The 15,539-nt window shown below is 50.0% G+C and overlaps 1 protein-coding gene across 3 annotated transcripts in view; it reads right to left on the bottom strand.

Moving 5' to 3' along the window:
- The window catches only part of HID1 (HID1 domain containing), a 31,845-nt gene extending 17,692 nt beyond the window's left edge, over positions 1-14,153 (bottom strand). For 2 of the 3 annotated variants that reach the window (XM_055796643.1, XM_055796644.1), the window contains exons 1-4: positions 13,900-14,153; positions 5,695-5,844; positions 3,153-3,323; positions 329-442 (exon numbers count right to left, since the gene is read on the bottom strand). In XM_055796643.1, the coding sequence (XP_055652618.1) occupies positions 329-442; positions 3,153-3,323; positions 5,695-5,844; positions 13,900-13,965 (501 nt within the window). In that variant the 5' untranslated portion in view covers positions 13,966-14,153. Of the gene's footprint in view, positions 1-328; positions 443-3,152; positions 3,324-5,694; positions 5,845-9,188; positions 9,296-13,899 lie in introns of those variants that run through there. The other variant, XM_027795615.2, reaches the window with a different exon arrangement.
- Between the last annotated feature and the right edge of the window lie 1,386 nt (positions 14,154-15,539).

The raw sequence follows: 15,539 nt of genomic DNA, 5'->3' as shown, positions 1-15,539 counted from the left end.
AAGGTCTCTGCTCCACTGGCAACAACAGAAGAGCAGTTGTTTGCCAGCACAACGACCTTTTCCTGAGGGGTGAGCTGTAGTGCAGGGATAAGAGCCAGCCACTCCATCTGAGACTCACACAGCTGTCACAGAACATCTGTTTTGGAAGGCACAAACATCACAGAGTGAACCCAAAATGTTGATCAGTATTAGTGACTATGGGTTCATGCTCAGTGACTCCCTATTTTCCTGCCTGCAGGTTTGCTGAAAAGCTGCTGGCGTTTTCCAGGGTACCCCCTACCATGCAGCTAATCTACCTCTATGCAGATAATCTTATGATTCAACTTACCACCGTGCTCCTCCGGTGGCTCTGCACAGTGAAATCTGGACAGAACAGCAGATCTGCGACAGCAAGGAGCAACGACTCGGCCAATGGCCGGGCATTTTCATCCTCTTCATCTCCCTAAGCGAGAAACATGGAAGAATATTGTCAGCCCAGGGTTAACAACCAGCACACAGTAACAATAGTGTAACACAGCAAGAGAAGATAGCTCCCCAGGAACACACAAGGAAACAAGACGTTACAAAGGAACAAGAGGGAAAACCACACAAACCCCATTCAGTACAGGAAATAATTCCCCCCTGGAAGGTGATGACTAAGCAGGAACAAGCTGTTTAATGTCACCAAACTGAGCAGACAAAGGCCTAGAGATGGTAGGGAAACAGAAGAGTAGCACTGGAGCTTGCCATGCTGAGATGCTTGTCTCACTGAAGACAAAAGGAAAGGGAACCATTTACAGAGAAGAGAGCTTTATAGTCACGGAGGTGATTTGGATGGTGCACAGCAATAGGAAGAAGGCAGCCAGCAACAATAAGGTGTAAAATCTCCAAAGTCCTGTGTGGTTTGCCCAGAACCAGAGGCAACAGAATGGGAGAGGCTGCGTGCATCATGCAAGGGGCCACCTCAGCCTGCCATGGCAGAGCAAGCATGACAGCAGAGAGGATTTTGCCATCTCCAGCATTCAAAGCAATCATTCAAATCATGCATGGCTACTCTTCTGCAGCTGTTGCCACGGGAAACCTTGCCAGATCCTGCCTGTCAAATAACATCCTGGATGGGCGGCCTTCCCCACCACACACTGGTGCTGGAGGGAAAGGCATGGAGCAGGAATAGCAGGAGCTTATCTACCTCAGCCAGGCCTCTCTCAGCCTGTGCACAACATATTGGCTGCCTGTTAACAGGCAGCCAACGGAGATAATAGCCTGTGTGGCTCCGACTTCTGTCTCTGTGACAGCAAGATGACTACCGTCAAACAGATCCCGGATGTAAGGAAAGGCCCAGAGAGCAAGATGCTTTCACTTGGACTCATAGTCAGAGAAAAAAAATGACAAGCATTACAGTCCAAGCGGATTTCTTTTCCAATAATGATCTTTGCTAAGATCACCTTGGCTGCCAGAAAAAAGTCCCTATAGGCTCTGGGTACCACTACATCCAGAATGGGGTGACATACAACAAACCATCAGATCTGTACACAACGCAGACTCCCTTACAGGAGGGAGGCACCCATTCTCCAGGAGCTCTGTCATCCATCACTCCATCATGAAGCAGGCGAAGGATAATTGCAGAGATATTTACTAATGGTCCAGGCATACCATCATCTACTCCTTCAGTTCCCAGAGAGAAACCAGCTGTCAGACAGCAAAGCTGTTGCCCCTAGATTAGTAGTGACCCCTGCTTCCCTAACATCTCAGGGCTTATTTGTTATCCCCTGCCAGGCAGCTCAGCCAGCCTTATAGCTGTTTCTGCACACGGTTAAATGATGGAGCACACTGAACCACAACAGCTCCACTGACATTCAGCAGGCACATCCCAGCAGGAGGGCTCCCCAACCCAGCACACATGAACTGAGCTGGACTGCCCTGGGGTGACCCCACCACTCTAAGGCTGAGAAACTGTCTCTTCTAGGTGCTGAAGAAGGTGGAAAAACAGTAGTAACAGCAGCCTAGCTGGATCAGAGCACCAGGCACCCCACGTGTTCCTTCCCAAAACAAGCTCTTCCATTGTTCAGCCTCTCCAGCACTCCCTGGCCCCCTGCAGGGATGAAAGGATGGACAACCACCACCCTCCCAATCGCACAGATCACATAACAGAGCAGGGCTAGCAAAGACTTCCCTTTCCACTATCCAGAACTTCCCTTGAATTGGCCTCGGGTGAAACAGATTAGAAGTGACAGGCAGAGACAGAGAAAGCTGCAAGGTACCAACCACTGCTGACCCTTTATAATCATCGCCAGAGACACTGAAATACACTTAACACTTGGGGGAAACCACGCTCTTCAGTACAGCCATGCGGACCTGCAGATTCAGAAATTCATTGAAGAGGGCTCTGTGTGCAGAGCAGGCAGCTGCTGAGGGAGCAAGCTGGCAAATAAGTATTCCTGGCTTAACTCAGCTGTGTTTTCAACACTTTCTCCTATTTGCAGGAGATCCTAAAGCACTTTCGTCCTGAGGCACAGAAGAGCACTACTGTGCCTGCTCTCCAGACAGAGAAATGTGGGGAGGTTCAGAGACTCCCCGGAGGTTATACATGTCACTGACAGAGCAAGATACAGTACCCAATTCTTTAATCACTCTTACTCAGTTGTGGGTTTCACCCATCAGGCCAGGCCCCTGTATCACTCCACTCATAAGCAGGGTATTTAATCACAATGCTGAGTGCTTCTCTGGCACTGTTTGCTTTAAATGTGACCTTGTAAAATCAGTGGAAATGCCAACCTGTTCTATTTGATTCCAACCTTACATGAACTTTAGTTAATGGAACAAGGTCATTTCAGTTTAAGGAAGTCATACAGCCTTTAGCACTGCACTCGTGTTCATTTTGATTCACACCTTCAGTTATAATGGACAACCTTCTCTCACGTACCAGTGCTCTCCTACAGCTACACGCCCAAGTGAAACATTCAGATGATGCAGCAACCTGCGCTAAACAAAGCGGTTGAGGGCAAGAGGAAGAACAGCAAGAATCAAAGGAAGAAAAAGAATTTAGAAGGTGACACCTAATTTCTGACTGAATAGAAATAACTGGAAAAATTGCCCCCAAATGTACACAGAGTCTCCTTGCTGCAGCCTTCCCTTCATCCTCCAGAAAGAAGATTAAGTGCCAAGAGACAGACCCTTCCTCGGCCAGCCCCAGGGACAGTTGACCAGAAGAAACCTCTCCAGTCTGGGTCCTCGAAGATGTAAGGCAGGATACGGGTAAGGAGCCGGCAGCAATTCAAGACGATTTGCCTCTCCTTCTCTGTGTGGCAGCCGCTCTCTGCTCCCTGCACCAGCTTCTCCACAGCCTGAAGGAAACAAAACCAAGGCAGGTAGCATTAGCCTGGACACAAGATAGCAAGAGCTGGGCAGGTCTGTCCTGCTGGTGACACCCTAACATAAAGTTATAAACAGTTCTTAGAGCCCATTTTCTCCCAGTTGAATTGCACAGGTGCTGTTGCTGTTTGAAACTGCAGAAATAGGGTTAATGATCTTAAACAGACCTTTCTGAATGTCTACTGTGCCACTGCAAGAGACCCCACATACCAGGGCTAATCCATGCAGCACACAGTCGTGCCATGTGAGCCAGACAGCCACAGCACCAGAAGGCTCCTTCCAGCACTGCTCCATGACACGGCACAGCGCAGAGCAGATTAATCAGCCGCATCAGGTACACAAGACGCAGGCAGAGCCAAGGCAGCAGCGCTTTGCTGCATGGCATGAGGCACTGGCAGAGGAAGATTGCACAGAAATACATAAGGTCTGACAGAGCTGTATGTGCTGTTGTGATTACAGTAGGGACCTCTCATGACTCAGGAGGTGAGAGCTAAAGCTGCTGCCTGTGACTATTAAGTATACAGATACAGCCTCCAGCAGAGCCTGTCAAGGTCCTGCTGCAGAGGAGGGTGATAGTCCAGGTTTCCCCGCCGCCCCCCCGACCCTGTGAACAGAACTGCTGCTCTGGAAAGAGCTTCTGGGCTGAGACGCTGCAGTCCATCCAATTGCTGCCGAAACTGCCAATGGAGACACTCACTGTGTTTTTCAGAATAGGATGTGGGTCTTGCCAGGCAGCAACCACAGCCCTAGGATGCAGTGGCAAGAGGTTTTACTCACAGACAGAAAGAGGCAGCTCCTTCCCCCAGCAGTTGCACCCACTTGCTCTTACTCCCTGATCCCAAGGGGAAATGAAAGCCAAAATATCTGCCAAGGATTCACCTTGCTGCTTTTTAATTCATGAAGTCATGTGTCTCTGCTTAGTTTCATAGTAGACTGTCTGGGTCACTGATTCTGCTAGCTTGCGTCATTGCCTTAATGGGTATTTAAATGCTGTTTGTGTAGTTTCAGCCTGTCCGCACACTACTCTGTGACCAAGCTTAACTATTTTTCAGGCACATTTATGACTCTCTACAGTTTGAGTCTCTAGCCATGACTGCAAATGACATTTCAGCCACGCTGTTGCACTCTCCATGAACACGCAGCACTGCCAACTCCAGCGGCATGCTGCACAAGGCACAGGTCAGGGCCCCAGCCTGGCAAAAGCACTGCAGGAGTCTGCAGACTCCTCTGACCCTGGTATCTGAAGATCTAGGGCTCCTAGATAAACAGCCCTGCAGTCACCAGGTATCCCAACACATCTGTTTCCAGTAGGAAGAACAGCCCATATTTTAGTCTTGGGTTTGGGGGGAAAAAGAACACAGAGTCAAAGGGGTTATACAGTCAGTACAGGTCTCCTCAGCCCTTCTTGATTCCCAAGCTGCTGATTGCCAGAAGCCAGCACTGGGGAAGAACTGTTCTACTTTTCCTCATTTTTGTATTCTTTATCAAGTACCCACTACAGGTATCTGTCTGAGGCATGATTCCCAGTCAGAGGTACCTTCAGTATGATTCCGTAGGTCTCAGGCACATTTTGTAGAGCAGGAAAGGAAAACAGGATGGCAGCAACCATTTGGAATTGGCATTTTCCCAGTTTTAAATGTTTCTGATATACAAATTCAAGGCTACTCCGCACAGCTCAGATCAGGAGCATTATTAACACCTGTGCTTTCCCAGGCAGAGTAAGTTTCAGGCTGTTGCTCACCAGCTTGATGATTTGCCAAACCTGGCAGGGTACGAAATGTGAGTCAATGTCCCTTGTGATCCACACAAGGATGTGGCAACACCAGAAGCAGCATCAGGGATGTTCTGATGTCACAAAAAAAAAAAAAAAAAAAGAAAAAAAGTCTTATGATTTTCATCGAACATCCAGGCACTTTTACAGTGACAATCTCCATATCCCTCTGGGATCTATCAGCTTGAAGCCAGACTGATGCGTGGTGAGGAGCATTTAGATGCAGACAAGGAATCAGATATACCAGCCTCATCACAAATATGCAGCCTTGGTACAAGTCTTCTAAGCAGGAAGCAGTTTATGTAGCAGGCAAGACCCAAGAGGCAGTGAAACATAGGAAGGGGACAAGAGGAAAAAAGCTCTCAAGTAAGCAAATGCCAGCTGTGGTCTGTGCTAAACCAGGAGAGTAAGGGCTGAGAGCTACCATCAGGAAGAGACAGGGACAAGCAAGCACACCATGTGGCACAAGGAAGTAATATGGTACCTGCCTTCCCTTGGGAGCCACAGGACTAGTGATCCCGGAACACACCCCTACTAGCAAGCACCAAGGAGTAAGACAGCACCACCCTTACCTTATAGCACAAAGTTGCCAAGTTTGAAGGTGATTCTTCTCTCACTGCTCGGATCTCTGCAGCTGGTACAAGGGCAAAGACATCCTGCACTGAAGTGGCTGTGTCTGCCCAGAACTGGTCCCAAAAAGCGTCATCCGTTGCCTCCACAGGCTGTGGAAAGACAAACATGGTTACAGATGCAGAACTACCGTTCTATGAGGTCCAAACATTAGCGATTGTGCCCAGCCTGAGGATGGAACCAGGCACAGAAGAGGTTCAATAAAACACACTGGCACTGGTTTTGTACCTCACCCTCTGTTATCAGGGCTTTGGCTGATTTGATCTCCCAAACAGAGCATTCCCTCAGGAAGAGGGTGAGCAGCAAGACATCTACGTGACCAACTGCATCAGACTGGGACTCCCCAAGTCTTTCATGGAGTCACAACATACATGAGGCCACCTGCTTGTCTGCAGCCTAGGGCATGTGTTACAAGATCTTTCCCAACACGCATGGGCCAGACTGCTCTCATGCACTCTATCACCTTCAGAACAAGCCAAGGATGCCCTGAGAGTGCACTGGAATTACTTCAATTGTAACCAAAGTCTCGAGGAAGCAATCAGGGACATGTCATGAACATGGCATGAACAGACCCACAGAACTCACAGACCCACCTCAAAGCACTTATGGACACAACAGAATTGATTTTTCTGAATCAAGTATTTATACGCAACTGGACTCAGTGCAGCCGGTCGCTGCCAAGACTTTCCTCTTAAAAAGCACTAAGTCTGCAATGCAAAGAGGAAGATGGAAGGACGAAACTGATATACCAAAAAAAGCAATCCATTTCAGACCTGTGGTCTGAGAAGACCATCACTACCCTGCCCCACACCTGGGAATACACCTCTTCCCATTATCTCTTCTGGCTCTGCAGGTGCAGACAACCTCCTCTTCTACCAGCGCTGCTGTCCCCTTTTCACAGCGAGGGAGCAAATATTCTCCTTGAGCCCACCCTGAAACCCCACTGCCAGGGATGCTGACCATAACGACAGTCTGTTTGCCAGACTGCAGCTGGAAAGAGCTCTGTACAGCCAGCTGCACAGTCCCCATGTTATTTCCCCCAGCTTCTTCCTGACAGCGTGGCATCTGCTTAGAAATCAAAACAACGATGACAACCTGGGTGTCAGGTTATATGTGGCTGAACAAAGCAGCCTGGGCCTTGCTTTGCTCTTTATGGCTTTATAGAGCCAGAGAGAAGCGCCAGCCATTCAAGGTGAAGCAGAGGCTCAGACACACAGAGCCAGCTGTGCCTCCAACCCTGCAGAAGCACGGCGTGACCTGCCACTACCCAGAAGGTGAAAATGCCAGCGCTCAACAAGAGGACATCTCCATTACACAACATCTCAGGCATCCAGAGCCTGGAGCTCTGGATAATCAGGAAAGACTTAACTTTTCAGCCAGTCTAAAACTGAGCACAGCTCCTCCCATCTAAACACACTTGCCAAAAGATAGCATCACCCAAACAAGGTTGGGAGTGCCCGTTCAGCCCAAGGGTCCACCTACTAGGCGTGAGATAAATACATGTTTGTTTATGCCAAGCAGCACGAAAAGATGGACCCATGATTTCAGTCTGAAGAGGAAGACAGAAGCTCTTCCTGATCCTCAGCCACGCAGAGGCACAGTAGCATGCTCGGTAGGTCAGAAGAGCCATCTGCCTGAGCAACCCCAGCCCTGGGCTTGGGGCAAGGGGGAGCCTCCTGCATACACTGTGCACCAGCTCTAAAGCAAAGCAGCTCTCACCAGCTGCAATAATCAGCACCGTGGGCAGGTCTACCACATCAGGTGGGAAAGGGGCAAAAATATGAACGTGTGTTTAACTTAAACAATTCCTGCCCACTCCCAGCTCTGCTGTAGTAGGCAGAAAACTTGCCCAGCTCTATACTGTTTCTAAATGCAGCTAAGATGCAACTCGGGAGAGAACAGCTCATTCACAGCTCTGACACCTTTTGCTATCACCTCCTTCATTAACAGCCACAGTCTGAGCAGGTGGTGTGGCACTACCACACAAAGGCCAAAAAGCGAGAGGGGCAGGCAGGCCACCTCCAAACTGGTACAGCAGGTTACTGCCTTGCAGCTCTCTGCCTTATCGCTCCAGGGCTGTAGAGGCTGCCTATCGCTTGTCCTGGGCCTTCCAGCCATGCAACAAATCAGCCCAAGCAACTCTCCAGTCTTTAAAAACAAAACCAGAAAAAAAAACCCACACAAAACCACAGGTATTCAGGCATCTTCTTAAACTCTGCTGTAGTGCTGAAACCTTCTTTGTTTTATCACCTGGCCACCAAAGCAAGTTTCCACCAAACTTCTTTCCAAGGGAAGGACAACTTTTCCCAAATGGTTCAAAAATCACAGCTCCTCAGAGGAGATCTGTAGGAACAGCCAAGTGTTTACAGCTTAACTTTCAGCTTCCCAAGTGTGTGAAGGAGATGTGCTCTTTGTGACCTGGGCATGAAATGCTTAAATGGAAAGCAGAGCTATTTTGCAAATCTCATCTCTAATTATGCTCCTCAAAAAGAGCCAAGTCCTTGGAAATCCAATCTATGTAACGCATGAAACATCCTACACTTTTTACAGCCCCTTTCAAGCCACGTACCACAACTGCATGTATAATTGCCACATGTACCTACTGGCTGCCTGCCACAGCCACTCCCACTGACAACAGCGAACAGCAATTGCTGCTAATTGGACATCATGCATAAATAATGGCTTCACTCTCCTGTAGAGGGGAAGCAGAAAACCATTTCCCTCCAGCAGGCACAGATCCTTTTACCTCCCACTAGCCTGAGGCCTCCTCAGAGGTTGAACACAGCCGCTATTTTACAGATGGTAACACAACAGCCAAGATGAATTGAAGAACACTGTCTCCTGACTAAAATTACATGCAGGTTGAAAAGCATAGCAGCAATTACCCAAGCTGCAACGTTGGATGCTGCAGCCATATAATGTTACGGCTGCCATCTTGGCAAGCAGATTACACTAAACCACCATTTTTTTCATTTTTAATAGCTGCAGCAAGTGGGCTCCTCTTCAACAGATGGCATCCCACGTACAATCCTGGGACATGGATTCAGTACTGAGTCACGTCCCTGCAGCCCCCCTGTTTTAATTAACAGTCTGGCATCAGGAAACTACTTGATCCACATAATACTCATCTCCTTGACAGAACATTACTGGATGTTTTTAAACTGACCGTATTCTGCAAACGGCATCATCTCTAGGGATCTAAATATCCATTTCCTCACACTGAGCTCACCCAACAGCCTGTATCTAGCTCACAGAGAAGGGAAATACATAGACCTAGAACAGTCCTGTTCACCAGCACCGCGTATCTTCATTTGGAAACGTCAAGATTTAGTTACAAGCGTTGGTACTGCACATGCTGCAGTACAAATCCCACAGCACCACAGCTAGCCTTGACAGTGCTTTAACCAGAAGAGCTCACAAGGAGCTGAATCCTCACCAGCAATGCTGTCATCTGGGGCCACTTCAGATTCTCCAGATCTGCACAAATGTCTCTACTTTTAGGGAGGAAGCTGCAGCACAGGTTAAAAAAAAAATAATCCTGATGTTCCTCCAGCACAGTGCAGACAACCAGCACTGCACCAGTAGTGCAATGAGAATGAGAACCTTGTTGCTGGAAGAATCAAGGGATCAGTAGTTCAGCTCTACTCTGGAAACACATCTGGAGTGCAAAGGGAGCTCCTGACCCTCCATGCACCCCACCACAGAGGCTGCTGAAGTTATAGAGCTGGCAGGAAGAGATGCTGCTGCCTGCTCCAAGCTCTCCACACCAAAAGGATGACTGTAGCACAGAGTGGCTGCTAAGACCACAGCAGGCAGAGCCGAGGTGATGTGACATCTCAGAGTGGGCAAGGAGGGAGACTTTTGCCTTTCAGTTCACCTGAACAAGATGTAAAGACCTCCCACCTGCATGTTGGCCACGCAAAGGTGGAACCAGTCCTACTGGACACCTCCAGCCTTCATTCCCCAATAGTTATAAATGCTGGGTTTCGGGTTCTGTAAAGAAAACCACACACTCTAAGAGTCAGAAAAGGAAGATGCTTGGATTGCAAACATCTTGCCAGTTACCCATCAGAGAATCACAGCCCTGAACAGGCAATCCCCAGGCAAACAGGATACCTCACAGGAAACAGGAAAACAGTGGAGCTGACCGTGTCCTATAAACAGGAAAAGGTCCCAAGGCACAGCCTCCCCCCATTTGTTACTGTCCCCAGCCTGACACTTAGCACCACCTTCACTTTCTCTTTCAGATACAATCCCCCACAAACCCTGGCAGGTGAGTGTTTGCATCCTCCTCCCAACTAAGAGCTCTCCGCACTTACACCTTTGTATCAAATGCCCATTCTCAACAATTCCTCTAACAGGTCCCTACTGGAGGGCTGTCAAACCAATTCCAAGGTTGCTGCAAACCATCAGCAAAGAATCAAGGGGGCAAGCAGCCACTAGTCTCACTCACTGTATTCTCTGTTTGCTTCTTGCCAACACACCAACTGAGCATCCCACCAGGCAAGGTGGCAAGGTGTTTGGGGCAAGGATTCTCCTTTTTCTGGGACTCTACAGCAAAGCAGGTCCCTTGTCCCTGACCAGGGTTTCTAGGCAGCACTACACAAGCTCAGAGAATATGTAACAGCAGCATGCTCCTTTCCACCCCAAATGAGGCAAAACTACAGAGTGTAGTCACCAGAGCACCATTCATGCAGCACTTGATTGACCTCTAGGAGATCAGGCAACCCTGCAGAGCTAGCAGATTACTTTGAGGCAACTCACACACCTTTCTACCACCTGTTTGTGAGCCACTGTGCAAACGGAAAGTCTGAGGACAATTTTATTCAAAACATTAGTTACTAGCAAGATTTCATCTCTGCTGCCAAGGACAACAGCTCCACACAGATTTCAGAGCAATAGTAAATTTTTCGATAGGAACTTTGCAGTCAGCAGTGCACAAATCAAGGAGAAACTCCAGGAGTCTGCTACCAGTTCTCCACTCCCACAGCAAAGAGAGTGTTGCAAAGGAAACTGGAAAATGGGATTTGTAGAAGTCTGGCAGGGAAAGCCTAGGACAACAGTCAGCTGTGTGCAGTATTAGTTACAGCTTTGCTTTTAAGACAACTTTGCTTTTCATCAGCCCGAGACACCCAGACACTCGAGTCAAGTTTGACCACTGTCAGAGAGAGACTACCTGAAACAGACATCTCTCCCTCTCTCCAAGTGCAAGATGTACTTGTATTGGGCTCAAATTAACAGCCTGTTGTACTGCTGCATTGCCACATCAGGGATAAAGGAAGGACAGGAGTTTGTCCCTTGTTTGATCCTTCCTGTCTCTTTAAAAGCAGAGGCATAGCTAGCACTAAAATCTGACAAACTGGTTCCCAAGATCAAAATTTCTTATCTTCCAGTCAGTTGCTTGCAGGAACCATTTAATCACAAACTGGTTGAGTAAAGAAAACCAGTTTCACCAGCAGTTAAGACTCCCAGCTTCAGTTCCCTGGCTCTGCCACTGATCAGTTGTCATACTCACAATCTATGTTTCCCTTCACGTGTTAAATGCACAGTGTTTTTATGGGTAACTCAGGAGGGCTCACACATTCAAATAAAACACACCTGTTTAATTATTAAAAGAATGTACCCTATCAATTTAAAGGCGTGCACTGTAATGTAGTATCTATGTATTATATAAAAATCCCCAAGCCCATTTCTCCATGTATGATTACAAATATACACCTGTAGAATAAGCTAATTCCTTCCTTCTGGTATTACTGCCCTTTCTTAACTACTGAAGTCATTCTGAAGTAATTTTTCTTTTTTAATGCTCTAACACCTTCAGAGCTTCTCTTGGCAATTAAAAAAAAAAATCAATTAAGTCAATTTCATTTGTGTCCAGGCTCAGTTCATCTTTCAAGTTCTGGGCTCCACGTGTACAAGCATTCAAATGCTGTTTATCTAACGTTTCTTTAAATGTTCATACAGGAATGCTCATATTTTTAATTAACAAAAGCCTGGGGATTATAAGAACTTATTTTTGAGACGAATTTAACTTTAGCGACAGCTCTGAACCTTCACCAGTGAGCGAGTAGTGCTTTCTGCTCAACTGCTTCCTTCCATCAGAGCCTTAGGAAACACCACACAGTGCATTACTAAGCTCACCGTTTCCTGTTACAGATCATTTGATGGAAATCTATTTGTCCAGCTACCTAATACCAGAGGAGATGGCTGCAAAAAAGGAGATACACTGCTGAAGACGCAAAACATATTTTGAGCTAATAGCTTCAAAGGATTTGACTCTGTCCATTATTGCAGCCTGGTTTTGAATCTAAAGCCTCACGGACTAGGAGGTTACGTGGAGGTTGCTGCTGGTATGAGCTCAGAAGGCTCCAGGAGAATCCAGTCACGCATCCTGCACAAGCAAACACCAGTGCCCTTCTACAGTATGTAAATATGGGAGCGCCAACACCCCACCCTTTTTCCACATGGCAGTTAGTCTCACCTAGGCCACAAAGACATGAAATTAATCCAGCCGAGAATGAAGCTTTTTCTGCTTCCTTTACTCGGGGCCCCAGCGAACGTTCTTTCATTGCACACATCAATAAACCAGGGGAGGGGACTGCTCTCTTCTTGGCTGGTGATACCAAGGATTGCCTCAGACAGGATTTTCTTTGTGAACAGCAGACTAAGAAGATCCCTATAGGCTTGATTTCCCCCCCGCAATCTCCCTTTATAAGCATGTTTCCCAGTGGAAGAAGGGCAGCCCAAAGCTGAAAGCACTCTGAACTATGTGGGATCCAGAAAAGACTTTGGAAGAATCCCTTAAAACATTACTTCATCTGCTTCTCTTTTTGCCTAGGGATGTTGCAGCACATCCACCATCTGAGGTTTTTAAGAACACGTTCACAAAAGTCATTCCCGAGCAATGCAGATAGAAGTGATACTGCTTTAGAAAGTATAAGCACTGTTTCTCAAAGGCTCTTCCAGCGTTACTGTCTATGATTTATTTCCCAGTCCTAGCCTTCGGCTCTTGAGTTTTCGCAGTTTTTCCCCTATTACCCTTTACCCCTTTGCATCCACACCCTTTTCTGAATTCATTCCCCACCATTAAACATCTTTCTGCCATCATCCCCAGGTTTTCTCAGCAGCTAGTTACTGCCTCACCACCAAAGGTGGATCATTAACAGCAATTCTCCATTGCAGCTCAGAAGAACCTGATGTGATTTCTCAACTGAACAAAATCCCTCTGCTCCTCAGAAGAACAGTCAACCGATTTTCTGCCAGCACGCTGCTGCTACTGGGCTCTCAATTTAATTGCTCCCAGGACATGCGCAACATCTGTAGACCTCCAGGCAACCACCCCTCCTATCCACAGTCCTGACACACGTAATTCCTCCTCCTGTACAGCCTGCAGAAATCAAGCACTACCTCACAGGTCACAGATGGAAGCTGCTTCTGCTGCAAAGAGCTCTCCCAACAGCCTGGCTGGCCAACAGCCCTTTCAATCCTCTAATACCCCAAAAGATGGCAAGGTTCTCCACCAGTTGTTCGGGGGGTGGGGAAGAGATACAGGAAAGGAGGCACTGGCAAACCTTGCGGTGATGTAAAGCTGCAGCTGAAACCGCTGGGAGCCGCGGACATCCCTCAAGGCAGCAGCGTCTCGCTCTGCTTAGCAAAGCGCAAGATGTCAGAGGCGGCGGCGCCGTGACACCGGCCGGGCGCTGCCAGGGCTGGCGGCTGCCCCCGCACCGGCTGCGGCCCGAGGGGGCACCGGAGCCCCTCGGCACACCGGCGGCACGGCCGATGGCACCGGCTGGCCCAGACCCCGCCGCCTCCCCAGCCTCGGGGCACGGCCTCACGCCCTGCGGACCACAGCCGGCCATGGCTGAAGCCCCCGGCGGGGCCGCCACCGCCGCCCCGAGCACCCGCCGGCCCCCCTCCCCAGAGCCGGGCTGCGGGGACAGCGGCCCGGCCGCCCCCTTCCCTCAGCACCGGGGGTGTCTCGGGGCAGGGCCCGGCGGAGAGGGGCCTGCCAGCCCGCCCCGGCTGCCCCTCAGCGTCCCCGGCCCCCACAGAGCCGGGACAGGCCGCGCCTGAGGGCGGGCGGGCGGCTCCCGACATGGCGGCCCCCCCTCAGCTCACCCACCGCCCGACATGGCGGCCCTCACCTGGGTCTTGGTGGTGAGCTGGATCACCGCCTTCCTGAAGTTGAGCTTGGAGTCGGCGCTGCCCATGGTGCGGCCCGGCGGGGCTGCGGCCCGCCAAGCGCCGGGCAGAGCTGTCCCCTCACGCCACCGCTGCCGCCTCCCCTCCTCGGGCCGCCGGCGTCGCCATGCCCCTTCCCCGCGCCGGCGGCTCTCCCTGCCTGCCTCCCTCCTGTCAAACGCGGCCTCGCCGGCCCCGGCCCTCCTCCTCCTCCTGCCGCGGCCCTTCCTCCGCCCACGGCCGCTGCTCCTCCTCCGCCGGCCCCGCCGCCCGCCCTCCATCCCGCCCCACCACCACCTTCCTCCTCCTCCTCCATCCCCATCTCTACCTGCCGCCCCTTCCCCACCTCGCCCCTTCCCTCTCACCTTCCGCCAGGCAGCCCCTGCCCTCCCCACTCCACCGCCACCTTCCTCCTCCTCCTCCATCCCCATCCCCGCCTGCCGCCCCTTCCCCCTCACTCTGCCCACACCTCACTCCCCCATGGCCATGCTCCCCCTGCACCCTTCCTTGTCACCCCTCTCCCTGAGGGCCCACCGCAGAGCATGGCTTCCCTCAGGTTGCCCTCCTCCAGCCCTTCGCTCTCTCCTCTGGCCTGGGCTCCCTCTCGCCTTCCCTGACAGCCCCCTCCTGTGCTCCCCTGACCTTTGCCTTCTCCCCCCATCACCTTCCCCTGCCACCATCTTGCCCCCTTTTCCCCCGCTCTGCCCACAGCCTGCGTCCCCTGAAGCCCCTTCGCTCGGCTACTCTCCGGCACAAGCCCCATGACAGCTCCATGTAGCCACCGCTGGAGAGCTCGGCCACCTGGCCCTGAGCCCAGGTAGCCCGGAGGGGTGGTGGGACACAGCCAGCTCTGGCCTCTCCCTACTCCTAGGTCAGCCCAAGGGCCAGGAGCCAGCAGGATTTAACCAGTACTCTGTGCAAGCACCTGGTAACAAGCTCCTTGCATGTGGTGGCCCATTAACCCTAACGAAACTCTACCCACCTGTGAGGAGAGGATGTTTTATAACTCTGGGGACTGAGAATTCAGGATTTGGCCTTCACTAAGCACCTCAAAGCAGCTGTTTGAGGCAATTCAGTGTTGCCTTTGAAGCTGTCTCACTGTTTTCCTGCGCTGAGCAGCTCTGTGAAACGCAAGCAGGTCTTTTTGGTGTTGTTGAGTTGCATTCCACATGCTCAGCTCTGCAAACCTCCTTTCTTCAGAGGAAATGAGGTAATCCTGATCATTTTGCCAAAGAAAAGCAATGTGCTGACTCCCCAGCTGGGGCAGGCTGTGGGAATTCTCATTTGTTCGCATATAACCTCTACAGAAATCACCAATGTTTGATTATATCGAGTGACAGGTCAGATCTGAGACATTCTTGTAAAATCTACAGGAAAAAAATATTTTCACAAAATCATGTCACCAGGTTGCTGCTGCCAAACAGGCTAGGGCTTTGCATCTAATCACTCACTCACTGTGGCTACACTACACAGATAAATGATAATAATTTATGTTAGGAACAGAATACCTTTCACAGGGAATTCTTTTTCACGATTAATAGAATAGCTCAGCTGGAAGAAACCTACAGTGATCATCTAGCCCAACTGCCTGACCACTTCAGGG

Source organism: Falco peregrinus, chromosome 2 (genome assembly GCF_023634155.1).
Source record: "Falco peregrinus isolate bFalPer1 chromosome 2, bFalPer1.pri, whole genome shotgun sequence".
In the NCBI taxonomy this organism is placed as follows: Eukaryota; Metazoa; Chordata; class Aves; order Falconiformes; family Falconidae; genus Falco; species Falco peregrinus.
The sequence above is the reverse complement of the archived record's forward strand: the minus strand, read 5'-3'. Positions and strand labels throughout refer to the sequence as shown.